This window comes from Catharus ustulatus, chromosome 11, assembly GCF_009819885.2.
Source record: "Catharus ustulatus isolate bCatUst1 chromosome 11, bCatUst1.pri.v2, whole genome shotgun sequence".
NCBI classification, from domain to species: Eukaryota; Metazoa; Chordata; class Aves; order Passeriformes; family Turdidae; genus Catharus; species Catharus ustulatus.
Window position 1 is genome coordinate 12358739 of NC_046231.1, and position 14006 is coordinate 12372744.

At 43.8% G+C, this 14006-nt stretch overlaps 1 protein-coding gene across 3 annotated transcripts in view; it reads right to left on the reverse strand.

The window, feature by feature from the left end:
* Positions 1-13389, reverse strand: part of SLC12A4 (solute carrier family 12 member 4) — a 45982-nt gene extending 32593 nt beyond the window's left edge. For all 3 annotated transcript variants that reach the window (XR_004419042.2, XM_033069708.2, XM_033069707.2), the window contains exon 1: positions 13111-13389. Coding sequence is in view for 2 of the 3 variants with exons in the window: in XM_033069708.2 (XP_032925599.2) it covers positions 13111-13384 (274 nt within the window). In the remaining variant the exon portion in view is untranslated. The remainder of the gene's footprint in view (positions 1-13110) is intronic.
* Between the last annotated feature and the right edge of the window lie 617 nt (positions 13390-14006).

Consider the following 14006-nt stretch of genomic DNA (forward strand, 5'->3'; position numbering starts at 1 on the left):
AATAAAGTTTTAATATAAAAAGCTATCCATGTCCATTTTTATCACACTTTGGTGTGACACTTCTGGTTTGGTTTGTTTTTAACAGCTTTGAGACACTGTTTCCCAGATGTCAATAAGGATAATGCTCACACTGTTCCTCCCAGAGGCTGTGTGATGTTCTGAGTGTTCTGCTCATCACTCACAGGCCATCGAGACCTGCAGGTCAGAGTACTGCTGAGAAACAGAAAAACCTCAACAATCTTCCTGGACTTTGCCAGCAGTCCAAGAACCCTGGGATCTCCACATTTCAGCAGCCAAGCACTCAAGAGTGCTGCTGAAGTAAAACAAGAGACTGTCATTTTAGGATAACCTAAGAAACAAGCAGACAACAATTTGATTTCAAATACATTCTGAGTCTGCTTCTATTGATGTGGTTCCTCACATGTGGCTGGACTAAACAAAACTCTTATTCATCCTCAGAACTGTTATGGAACGTTTTTCTTGGTTCATTCATGAGACTATACCAAATAATTCAGTGCATAATTTTGCTTTTGCAGATATCACTGCCTTGACATTTCATTAACAGAAATCAGATATTTAACTTTCATATTTTTCAAAAGTGAAAACAATAATTTCTTTATTCTGCAGTAGGAAAATGACAAAAGTAGCAAAGTTATATTCCAAGCTCAGAAAAAATAATTTCTCAAAATGTTCTGAAAATTGCAAAAAAACCAAAAAAAGTTCTTGTTTTGAGGCTGGGCTGGTTCAGGTGTGGGGTGTTTTTTAACAGAATTATTGTATTTATTATTGTATACACCAGAAATAGGAGAAACAGGAAATAACCAGCATTGCATCTAATAAGATAAAACTCATTCACACTACAAAGTAGGCACTGCTAATGAAATAACTGAAATCTGTTAATGCCAATTCACACAAGACCTTGGGCTACCAGGTCTTTTTCACTGAAGGTGGCAGAAAGCACAAGCTGTAAAATCCCAGCTGACCCAGTATTTTATGAAAATAAAAGCCAAAGTAACACTAAATAAGAACCCACACAAGAATAAGGCTTATGAGATGAAAGCACAGCAGAATGAAAGGACAGGTCTTCCCCTGGATAGCTTTGAGATCCTCTGTTCAAACGAGCAGCTTCACTGGCAACACTGAATGCTCAACATTTCCATCAGAAACTGCAGTTTAAACACCAAACCACTGACATTTGTGCTCATTTTAATAGTATATGCTCTTCATTCACTACTATAACAATATTATGCTATGTAATAACATTATTTACTTCACTGTTAATATAGTTTTGAGTTCACTGGATTTGCTGTGATTCTTAAAACTTATTACACACTACATTGCAGTACACATTCATCATCAGTAATAGTTATGGCAGCTACAAAGAAAGCATGACGGTACAGAAAAAAATAAAACAAAAAGCTGTACTATTGATAATGTATTCATTCCTCTGAACCAGTTCAGAGTTTAAAAAAAAAAAAACCCTGTGTTCTGCTTGAAAGAAACAGTCAGAACTTTCCCAGACAACACCCTATGCAACAGATAGGCTGGAGTAGAGTACAAAAATAAGTATACAAAGACACAATTAAGCACAGATCTTGGATTTATCCCTAGATAAACATGTGTGAAGACTTCTACTGTCCTTTGCAAAACTAGGTTAGAGAACAGCCTTACCCATCAAGTTGTCTAACCCTACACAATCAAAAGGATTTAACAATTAAATAATCCTGTGTTTCAGAAAGCACTGACTTGATTTTTCAGTTAAGATACACTAGTATTTTCAGAACACTACAATTCTTTGTAGGTGCTAATATCAACAAAGTACTTACCCTTTAGCAATAGCTCTTTGACATTTTCAGTAACTTGGTTTACCATTATTCTTCGTCCAGCTCTTAGCACATGTTTTAGTAAATGCTTCCTCTGTGAAGTCCTGAAGATTGGACAACTTTAATAAGATTGTATTTCCAAAAGCACTTTTTCTACCTGCTCTGACAAAGTGCTGGCTGCAATGCTGGACTGATCTCCAGGAAGCAAGAGTTCCTTACAGAAAGCTAAGCCAACACTGATATAATCCTGGCATTATAATCCTTTCAACACTGAGAAAACACACAAATAGCAGGATCTTACAGAAAATGCTACTTGTCAAATCCAAGCCACATTTAAGAGGCAAATTGTAGTTTGCACACTTAGAAAAGTGTGCCACAGACCTGCTGCTTGCTGAGTGTGGAATCAGACAGGGTTTTAAACCTGCTAATGCCATGAAAAGTGCAGCTCTGTGACGTTAGCCCTGCAGGCACTGCAGCTTTCAAGTGAAAATAGTGATCTGTTTCTTTCCATCTTCAATACACTAGAATATGATGACCCATTAATGGATAAACCACGTGTAAGATCACAAAAAAAAATAAAAAGCTAACTAGCAACAGCAGAATGAAACGGGAGGTTTATAGGAGATACATAAGAAATAAAATACTAACTCAATGATTCCAAGCACTTCATAACCACCAGAGCCCCAGCATTCTGCCCATCCACAAGGACAGCAGCACACACCTCACTAGGATCAGCTACATGATGAGGTAGTGCAGCCACCAGAATACCTGTGCAATTAAAGATTCCAAGTGACTTTTGAGAAATTGGATTTAGGAACTCACATCACTTGGGAGCTTTCATAATATAACCTGTCACTGCCAGATTAAAAAAAAAAAAAAAAAACACTATAAAAACAATATTTATTTCACTGTAATCCACTTCAGAGGTTCCTTCATGTGGAACAACTCCAAGACCATTTCTCACAATTATCCTCCCTGAAATTCCATCCCTCCACATGCATGAGGGCCCCTCAGATACTGCACACCTTCTATCACAATATAGGGAACAGCATTCTGGTACTTTCTCTGCCTCAGGAAAAGCCTCTTGTCTTTGCTATAAGGTGTTCTCACTTTCTCTGAAAGACTGCAATATCCATCTATGACACCAGTAAGCAGATTCCATGCAATATTCTATTCAAATACACCTTTCTTTCTGATGGCAAATACAGAAAATTCTTTTCAGTTCTATACATGTTCAGCTGACCATGGCTTCACAGTACAAAAAAGAGAATTTTAAAAAAAGTCCAAAAAACACAGACCACAACTTTGGACATACCTGTTCCCCTGCTCCAGCTCAACACAGGCCAAAGAAACAATAGTACAGGCACAAACCTTGGAGTGAGAGAAAGCAGATGGGAACAGGGACCACTAAAAGCCAGTATTGCCACCAGCTCAAAAAACTTCCTACAGGGAACAAGTGGAAAGAAATAAAGTAAGAGCCAGGATGCTAAATATGCTCCAGACATGCAGAAAATAACAGGAGAAAGGAGATTTAATTACTTGAAATGTTTCAGTGCATGTACATTCTGTGCATTGCATACCACACAATGTACATTTACAGACATCTATCTACTATCCATTCCTGGAATGCAGCAGAAAGACATTGGTAACCACTGATTGTGAAACCCTGAATGTCATTAGTTTTCAGTCAGCTAACTCATACAGAAAGTGCTGAATATCAGATATTTCTTACACTTGAGAAGTACTGAGTTCCATGTGAAAACAAAGTTCACGAGAGATTCTTTTTCTAAGCCAAGGAAAAAGTAAAGGGGGAGGGCATTTTAAGGAGGAAAGAAATAAAGAAAAAAGTTAAGCTTGTGTATAGTCCAAGGCTGAAATCCAAGGATGACTTTTCAGTGTGAAGCGCTACCAACAGCCAAAACTCACTCTAACTCTGGTCATAATACTTACAGAAAGTACAAGTCAGCATGAGACTCCTCCAAGCAAAGGGAGCCACTCCTTCCCACTGAACATTTTAGAGGGTGGAGAGAGTTCTAACATTGCACATGATAAAGAGCAAACCACCATTCTTCTAAAGTACAAGTATTTTGAGACACATTTACAAAGAGTCCACAGGTCTCCCAAAACAGCAGAAAACATTTCACACAGTTCAACACAGCACAGACCAAGACAAAGTCAGATATCTGAAGAAGCCACAGTGGCTTTTACCATCATTTTACAGAAAGTTCATCTGTTTGCAAGAGCATCAGAGAGAAGTGAGTATAACACATTAGCTTAGAGAAACTCTTCAAGGAGCAGTCAGCAACATTAGGTCACTTTTCTGCTTCACCAGTCAGGAGCTAGGCAGCTGGAACACAATCTAAATCAGAAAAAACTCTATAACAGTCAGTTTGCTACTGCTAAATATATGCTTCTACCACTAAGTCTACAATGCAGTGTCCTAAAAGGGCAAAGACAAAATCCTGCAATTAAATAATTCTCTGTGTTGCCTTGAGTTACAGCTTTAAAGCTCCTTGCATGTGTGCTAAAAGGCATCTTAACACAAGGCAGACAATCATCCCACTGTCTGGTTACATAGAATTGGGATTTACCAAACATGGTTCAACTATGATTGTCACAGAAATTAACCTCTGACATTGCCACCACATTTCCTGGAACACAGAAACACATCAAGAGTGAGTGGTTTGTGTTGGTCTAGACAAAGAAGTCAAGGTAAAAGCTCTATGCAGGAGCTGAAGCAAGGGCTGGCTTGTGATGCTCTCAAAACATCTGTGCCCCAGTACAGGGTGCAGAACACAAACAGGAATCAAGGGAAGGGAAAGGATGCTGCTGAGGGGATGGGAGGTGGTCAAGTGGTACTACTGCCAAACACTTCACATAGTGAAATCACAGGCTGGACATTGAAACCTTAGCAGAACAAAGCCAAAAATACACAGGAGTAGTAGATTCTAAAATCAGACCTGCAAGTCAATTAACAAACTTCTACCTTTGTGTCAGCTCTGGACACAAATATATACTACAGTAAGTAGTAGAAAAATTAAGAAAGATCAATTACACTACTTAGAAGAGGATCAGCGAGACAAAGCTCCTGAATGCAAAGGCAGAAGGCAGAGGAGAAACAGTAATGTGCTGTCCTCCATCAGAGACAGCAGCAGCTATGCCATCCTCTTGAATTACTCCTAGTCCTGACTCAGATCTGACCTCCTACAAGGAAATCCAGAGGTGGACTTTGCACACAGCAACTAAGCTCAGCTTGCAAGCAGAGACAGGGTCATAAAACAAAATAGCATTGCTATAGATCGTTTTATGGAAAACAATTACACTCCAGGGCATAAAAACTGCATTTTACTGCAACAATCAGCAATTTAAAGTATGCAAGAGCAAGTCTCAACAAATTTGCCCTTGTTAATTCAGCAAATGAGCAGTTTCTAATGGCACACCATAAAATGCCTTTTTTTCCCTTTGACATGGAAGTGAAAGTCAGAAGGTTGTGTGGTCTGCTTCATGATAAGAGGGTAACTGCAGGGATTGAATGATCCTCTAAATCCCTCAGGTAAACAGAAGAAATTGCTGGCTACTGGTAGGAGATGAAACCGAAGGCTGGTAATTAGACTGCAGGGAAACAAACCCGTTTAGTTTAGTTGAGGCATAATTACCTTGAACCTATGCATAGCACAGCGTGCCTCTGCCCTACACACAGCTCTGCCAGGATCTGTTATACAACCCCTGCAAGGCAGCTCCACCAGCAGCTCACAGCTTTGATCCTCATTTCCAGAGTAATCGATGGATTGTATCCTCATGACAGCACACACCATGTGCCAATCAATGGAAGTTGGGCTTCTAGGACAATGCAGGTCACTTGGGTGGAGAGAAAGGGGCAAATTAAGCATTCAAGAGGATAGACCTGATGGCCAAAAATCCAGGAGAGATTAGGCAAAGCAAAATGTGAATACCTGTGGAAATGCTGGCACATCATGCCTGACATAAAGGAGCTCCTGGGTTCCTGGAGCAGCACTGTGACCACCAGCACAGAGGCGGGATGACTGTGACACAGAGGTGGGATGATGGCCACCCCTTCACCAGCACCAGCCATCTGCTCCCTTGCCCAGCCCTGCTGGCACTGGCCTCTCATCTTCTGCTCAGCAAAATGCCATCTCATTTACATTTCTAACAAGTCTAAAGCTGCCTCCAGTCAGCAAAGCACAACTGCCAAGTTATCAAACTTCCCCACTCATCCATAAGCTAATTGAGTAAAAGCTTTTTTGGGGCAATTAACACTTTATTCTGCATGTCAAATTCCATCTCTCTGTCCTACAGAGCACAAAGAAGATCAAGAGATGATTAAGAAAGAACTCCATCAGGTACCATTAACAGCAACAAAAATTTGAAAAAATGTATTCCCAGAAGTGTATCTCTGCTGCTCAGACATGATTTAGGACTGCTGGAAAGCAAACAACCTTATTCTCCAAGCCACACTAAAACCCACCACAAAATCTAAAGCCTTATTAAAAGCCTGTTAGGAAAAAAAAGCTACTCCATTCACTCCAGGAACTTCTTTTTATGGTTCAGAAGTGACAGCTTGAAACTTGTGAAACAGGGTTTAAAATAAAAGCCATAGGGGACAAATAGGCTACAAAATAACCTCCAGACATAGTTACACATATACATGCAGTTACAGTATACAAAATGTTGTCATATTCGAATTCTAGGGAGGTTTACATGCATTGTAAGGGCTATATTTTTGTGCAGACCTTTTAAATTTAAAGACAGACATATTAACTGTCATGTATTTGAGTCTGTGAAAAGACTAATATTTGTGTATGTATTTTGTTATTTTGCTTGCTTAAAAAACAGATACTGTTTGCTTGGCAGCTGCTACAGCAGCCTCTGTGAAAGATGCTCAGTCCTCCATGCATGACAAAATCCAAGTATGCTGAAAGAAATCATCCAGAGCAGCTCAACTGAAAGAACAAGAACAGTACTACCCATTGCTAAGGGATCACTTGGCAGCATTTAAACAGTTGCCTATTGAAAACTAATAATTAAGAAAGAGGTTTTACTAAATCAAACAAATTTAAAAAAAAGAACACCTGAATATTTTATTATCTGAAAATAAAAATCATCTTAGTACAACTAAGAAATGCAAAATATCCAATGCAGAGGTTATTGAAGAAAAAGAAAATACCCCTAAAATGCAATTCAAACAGGCTTTAAACCATGCAAAATGTCTTAAAAATGGTGCATTTTTTTTTCTCTGTAATTCCGGTCACAGAGCAAAGTATTTAAAGAGCAACCTTGAACCAAGAAGTTGAAGATATGGGCCCTTTGATCAAAGAAATCTTGCTCCACATATTGGTGCTAATAGCAATTTTTCTGTAATTTAAAGCAGTCTGCAGATTATTTGTTGCATTACAACCAAAAAGCAATGTAAATCCTTAACTTGGTCTTGGAAAGGGAAAATCCTCTCCCTGTGGCACTGGGTATCTCCCATTACCTGCACTTCAAAACAAGGCAGGGATCACTAACTCTGATCATTCTCAAGGTGGCTGTTCCCAGCCTCAGCCAACAGCATTTATTATGTTTGGCTACATTTCCTAGTCAATGAGACTGCAAACTAGCTTAGTCTTCATTTTACACAGAGCTTTAGAGCAAAAGCCAAAATTCAATTTTATATTGAAAAGCATGTAAAAACTTATGCTGCAATTTTGTTGCAGCAGGGAAAAGAAAGCAGATGTCACTATTTTCTTTGAGGAAGTGAAACACTGAAGAAATTTGTAAGGGGAAATTGAATAACTCAGAACAATTTTATACGTGACAGAGAGATGCAATACAAACAAAAAACATCCAAAAATGTACTCAAAATTCTTAAGAAAGGTTCAGAGATTGTACAGAAGCTATAACTTCAGCATTATTAAAATATTCCCAAACTTAGTCTCAACTCAAGTTTGGAATGGCCGCTTAGCAAGCATAAGCAGAGAAAATTAGGTAGAAAATCCATGACTTTTCATGTATGACTGCTCAGCCTTCAAATGCAGGTGTTCTCCAAAACACAAAAAAGATCTGCAGCTGCAAAACACCAACAGAGGGTTGTTTGGGTTTTTTTAACAATCTTCTCTTCGTTTCTCACAACGTGCAGACCACGCACACACGGGTACGGGAGCTGCTTTAGATGTATCACAAAGATCCTTCCCAGAGCTTTTTCAAATAACTGAAATACCAGAGAACCCACAAAAAGGGCCATGTTTTCCTATATTTAGCTGAGTCTCCTGTTCACCAGCAGCTGGCACCACGATCCCCTTGGTACTGGACAGCTGCAGCCTCTCCAGCCCAGTCCTAATCACTGCACAAATTAGAAGTATGAGACATGCTTAGCAAAAGTAGCAGTTTATGCAGCAACAGGAACTTTTCTGTTTTCCTAGACAAGTATTTTAACAAATTAAACCTTACTACACTACAAGCCAATAAAAGAAACTAAAGGTATTTACCATGGGCTCCAGGAAAATGAGCTCCTCAGAAAAATTCCTTTGATTACAGGGTAAAAAGAAAGTATATACCACCTCCTTCACCCACCCAGCTATTATAAACAGTTAATTATGTCACAAAGCACTTTTCCACTCTCATTTTTCACATGCCGAGCTCTTATCTTTCCTTATCTGAAGCAAGAGTCCACTTCTCTATGCACCTGTATTGTTGAGAAGAGAATTCTGGAATTTAGCACTGCAATCAGTGCTGTGCTAACTGCTGACTGGTCAAACAGAAAGAAAAAAAAATTTAGAAAAAAAGGAAAGAAAAGGAAAAAAGTCCTAACTACAAAACACCTACCAGGACTTCTAAAGTATAACCCTGCTGTAAAGTGCTTTTTCAGGATCCGCACTGAAAACTATAACTATTGTTGTGGATCCCCCAAGTATCCTTTGTGAAAAGAAATAAATATTGACATACTTAGAACCAACAGGACACCTTTAATATCTCCAAATTTACACATCATACTTTTCAGAGAGGGCAAACCAGATGCCAGCAGAACAGATAAAAAACACCTCCTCATCAAAATACAACTACACTGAAGAACATGCAGTGTCCATCCCGTTTTCAGAAGGAGAATAGTTAACAAATCACCAGAAAAGACAGTTCACTGACATCAGTACTGCTATTCTCAGGTTACTTTCTTTTTCTCTGAAACAATTCAGAGGTTCTCAAGTCCACCCCAGGCTGCCTCCTCTATGACTTCTTTCTGTGGCTTTGAAGCAACACAAAAAATGCTGAAGACACAGAGGTTATGCAAAAATATTCCACTATGGCCACCATACCAGTGCCATTTAGCCACACTGCTGCCAGTAGAAGTTTTTAAGATAACTTAAATGATATTTGGACATGTTTCTGTCGGTCCTATTTAGCCCTAGTGTCTAATTTATTACATGACTAATTTTATCTTATCTCTGGACTTTGCCAAAACACCTACATGTAAGAATTAAGCACTTTGAAGAAGAATTTTTGAATGATTTATGCATCCCCATTAAAAGTATCTTCAGACACATTTCATGTGAGCTTAGTTTCAAGTCTTGCAAAAGACTGAAAATCTTTACCAGTAAGTTACCACACATTAAAGCAGTGAACCAGGAAGTTTAAAGCAAAAGCACACTGCTATCACACCAGAACTTTACCCACACTTCCCAAAGCAGCTCACTGCAAATGAGCAGCACAATCTGCTGCTGCACAACAACACTGAACACACCAACACAGAATGTAAGCTCAAGGTAAAAGTCTCAAGTCTAGTTCTAGAGAACTCAGGGCTTGGAGGAAGCCATGTGATAACTGGAACATAAGCAGAGCAATTCCTTGGCAAAAACCAAGGGTGGCAGGTGACCAAAGCTAGTTAGTGACACAGTTAGCTGATCAGTGTCTCATTTTCACACAAAAGTCAAGGGAAGATAAATAACTTCCCACAGGACACATGATATTGGCACACTTCGGTTAACAGGGTGCACAATGACTGTGGAGCTGAGATTTCTAATAAAGCAAAGTGTATTTGGTTTTTAGAACACTATTCAGACCCCACTATCCCTCTTCTTGCCCTGTGTACCCAACCTAATATGCTGGCTTTATTTCAAAGACAGAGGGGATGCCAAATTCACATTTCTCATCCCTGACGATCCATAAAGAAGGGCTCACGTGTTTATCATAGGATCACAGGATAATTCTTTGTACTTCTTTTTCTAAATGAAAGATGTCAAAGTCTATTACAAGCAGTGGCAGTCAGTGGAATCTACTTAGAAATAAAATGCTGATTTTATTCATAAGCAAGCACTGGAACTATCTGACAAGGCTTAATTATTGCACACTGAGTAATATCTTCTTATGGAAATGGTTGATGAGAAATTCTGTTGCAGAATAGTTTCACATCTGTAGAGTTTAGATGACATCCTATCACTTGATGTCCTAAAAAAAGCAAAATTCAGGGAAAAAATGCAAAACCTTCAAAAATAGAGATACGACAAAGGCAGTGGTAAAAAGATCAAACCAAAAAAAGAATCCATCAGAATCACAAGCAACAGTCTAAGATATTGTGCAAGGAGCAGTGGACAACACAGCCACTACTTTGCAGACTGTTACAGAGCAGCTACAAACAGCCCCAGTGCCATGGCCATGCTCTGGAAGGGCCATGCCATTACTGAGTCACCCCAACAGATCCAATCAAACCAAACAAGTCTTGAAACCAGGTTCTGAACAGCAAGCTGACTAAATAGAATCTTCTCAGCAGAAGGTTCACCAGAATAACTGCAACCAGTTTCTCCCACTGCCTGTGGTGGAGCTACTTGAGGGCACAGAAAGCCTGGACCATGGGCACAGCTTAGGCAGCTCTGTGTGCATCCATGTAAGAGTGTATCACGTATCAACTGTGCCCACTTTGATAAGGCCACAACCCAAAACTTGAACTCTGCACTCAAGTCAAACCGTTTATCTTATCTCCAATCAGGGGCATCACCAACACCAACAAATCCCTCCAAGAGCCCCGTAATCAGCTGCCACAGAAGGCTCTGCAGGCTCTGTTTTAGCCAGTTTAGCCAGGGCTAAACAGCTCCTAGACACTCTGCCTTCAACGGGAGCTTCCACCTCTGCGGTGTCACATCTACACCCCCTGTGTGAGAGGCCAGGGTAACTGCACAGGATGTAGAAACCGAAAGGAGTAACACAAAATTGAGTTCAGATTCCCCTCTACAGAGGTAAACACAAGAAACTTAGGAAAAAACAGAAAAGGCTAGTGGGGAAGAACATGCTTGTCAGTACAGGTAGGCAAGACACCCATTTTTATACGCACACCCCGAGGATATGAAACAATACTTAATTACTGTGAAAGTAAATTAAAAAATGGAAGGCAGTTAGAGTTCAAACAGAAACAGAACCAGCTACCATATATTAGTAGAGAAATTACTAGATATTTATCAGCTTTAAAATAGAGAGACTCAGCTAACTTCCAGCAGCATGGTTGTGCACTGCAGTTGGGACAGCAGCACGTTAGAGGCTGATAGACGGTGACAGGAGCCGAGTGGGTATCCTGAAGTGTTGGTTGCACACATCCTACAGGCAGCCTCACACCCAAATAAGAGGTGGTTGGAGCTGACCTTCCTTTATCCACCATGGCAGCAACTTCCACAAGCCACACTTACCAACCCATGGCCAAAGCTAGCTATGGAGAAAGCATTCCACCTCGACCTGCTGAGATGGGTAAGAAACACCTGTTACTTTCATACACATGGGGCTGTATGGTAAAGTAGCCTGAGAGTAAAACAGTCCTACTTTACAAAACAAATTAAAGGCCCTGCACAGCCTTTAGGGCTAGTGCCTCAAATTGTCTGTGGTAATAGACAGTTTGGGAAAAGCACCTCCTTTTCATCATCCTGAAACACCCACACCAGGCATGGAAAGAACGGGCATTAGGGCTAGGTAAGCAACTCGGTACTCAAAATCTAAAATTTCCTTGAAAATGATACAAAGAAACAAAGAAATTCCCAAAGCACACATATCTGAGATTGAAACGCATATTCTCAGAGAAATGAGCGAGTTAAAACGGCAGGAATTGAACTTTGTTCTTATGACAGTTGAGGATCACTCAGCACAAGAACCCTGTTGCCTTCCTTAAGCACAGGCCTGAGCGGGACAGGCTCCCTTCAGGGATTACTGTACATTGAGTAACATCTGCAGACTGAAAAGTTTGACTGCCAGGGTAAGGAAGAACAGGTCAGGTGTTTACTGCTTTTTCTTTTGTTGCCTAGAGTCAGTCATGATTCACAGAGGTAAGTCAGATTCACCAGATCAGCCCATGGGAAGATCCTCTTCCTAAAGGTTACACAAAGCTAAACATAACCAAGGCAGAAAAAAGAAGAACAGATTGCACAAAAAGCAAAAACAACCTTGACCAGAACTACACACTGCCCAAATCTAAGTGTCCTTCACATTCCCACTAAAAACACTCACTGTATTTAAAGTGATTTATATCCCAGTCACAGCAAAACACCAAGACAGGCTGAGCACTGCTATCAGCTGCCTAGTTAAAGAATGTACTTCTCACCACCCAAAATCCCCTCCTACTTACGTGATCTTCTTCTGTAATCGGAATAAATTAACCCCAAAGAAAAAGCAGCTCTGCCTGGCAGAGCAGTTGTGAGAGCCACACAGGCACAAAGCACTCGCTGTAGTGTTCAAGGGCCCGGTTTGCAGGAGAGAGACCTTGCTGGGCAGCCGCGTTTTTTAAGATGATATAAACAAGTAGAGCAGATACCGTTAAATTCGGCTAATTTAACTGAATGCTCTGTCACCCGTTTATTTTGGCCGTGGAGCACTGAAAACATCCGAGCCTATCTCCACGTACTCTTATCACCTCTGGAGACGGCAGCCTGCGGGAGCACCGATAAGAGCTATACCCGGGCCAGCCCCGCTCCCGCTGCACCCGGGCTGTCACCAAGCGCCTGGGGGGGCGGAGGGAACCCCGGGCTGGCTCCGGGGAACCCCGCGGCCAGGGCATCCCCGGCAGCACCGCCCTGCCCGGCCCGGCGAGCTGACACGGGCGGCAGCGCCGGGCTCCGCATCCCGGCCGTGGCAGCAGCGGAGCCGCCGCCGCCCGGCGCTGCCGGGGGCTCCTCCCCGGGGCGCGGCGCCCCGAGCAGATGGCAGCAGCCGGCACCCCCGCCTTTGTCTGCGCCGCGGCCGGGGACAGCGGGGCGGGGAACCGGGCTCGCCCGAGCCCCCGGAGCCGGGCACCGCCGCCCCCCGCCCGGCCGTGCCCGCTCACCGTCGGAGCTGACGGTGTCGTAGGAGTCGCCGGGGGCGGGCGCCGCGGCCGGCTCCCGGTAGTCCACCCAGCTGAGCCCTTCTACGCTGTCGTACTCGGCGCGGGGCTTGTCCTCCACCGGCACCACGGTGAAGTGCGGCATGGCTGGCGGGGCGGAGAGGGCTCCCCGCGGCACCGCGGCGAGGCAGGCGGGACGCGGCGCGGAGCCGGCGGCGCATTCCTGCCCCGTGCGGTCACTTCCTCTCAGGAAACCGCGCTCCTCAACTCCACCCATTCCAGTGCGAGCGCCGGGGCGGTGCGGATCCCGCCGCCCCCGGACCGCCGGGCCAGCACCGGGCGCGGGGGCGGGGGTCGCTCCGCCGGGCGGGCGCGCTCAGCGGCGGGGGCGCGGAGGAGGGGCCGGAGGCGGCGAGGCCAGCGCGGGGAAGGGGGAGCCTTCCTCCCGCGTTCATCGTGACAGAGCCGGGCCCGGGGGCGGTGGGAGCGGGGCGGGGCGGGGCGGGCGCCCTCCGCCCGCCGCCCTCCCTTGCGGGCTCTGCCGGGCCGCCTCGGGGAGGAAATTTCCCCTCCGCCGCGGCCCGGGCTCCGTGCGCCGCCATTTGCTCGGCAGGAGCGATGCGTGGGGATGGGGGCGAGCCCCGGGCCTGGGGCCGGGTGGTCCCGGGAGGTGCGGGCAAGCATCATCAAGGGAGCGGCGGCAGGGGGAGCCGAGAGCCCCGCCGGGCCGGCAGCGAGAGCGGTGTTGGGGACGGCGCGGCTCCGGCTCCGGCTCGGCTCCGCCCGGCTCCGGCACGGCTCCGAGTCCGCACGGCTCAGGCCCGCGTGGGGCTGGCGGAGCGGGCGGAAGGCGCAGTGTCCCCCCAGGGCCGGGTGCGGTACCGGGCCATGTGCAGCTG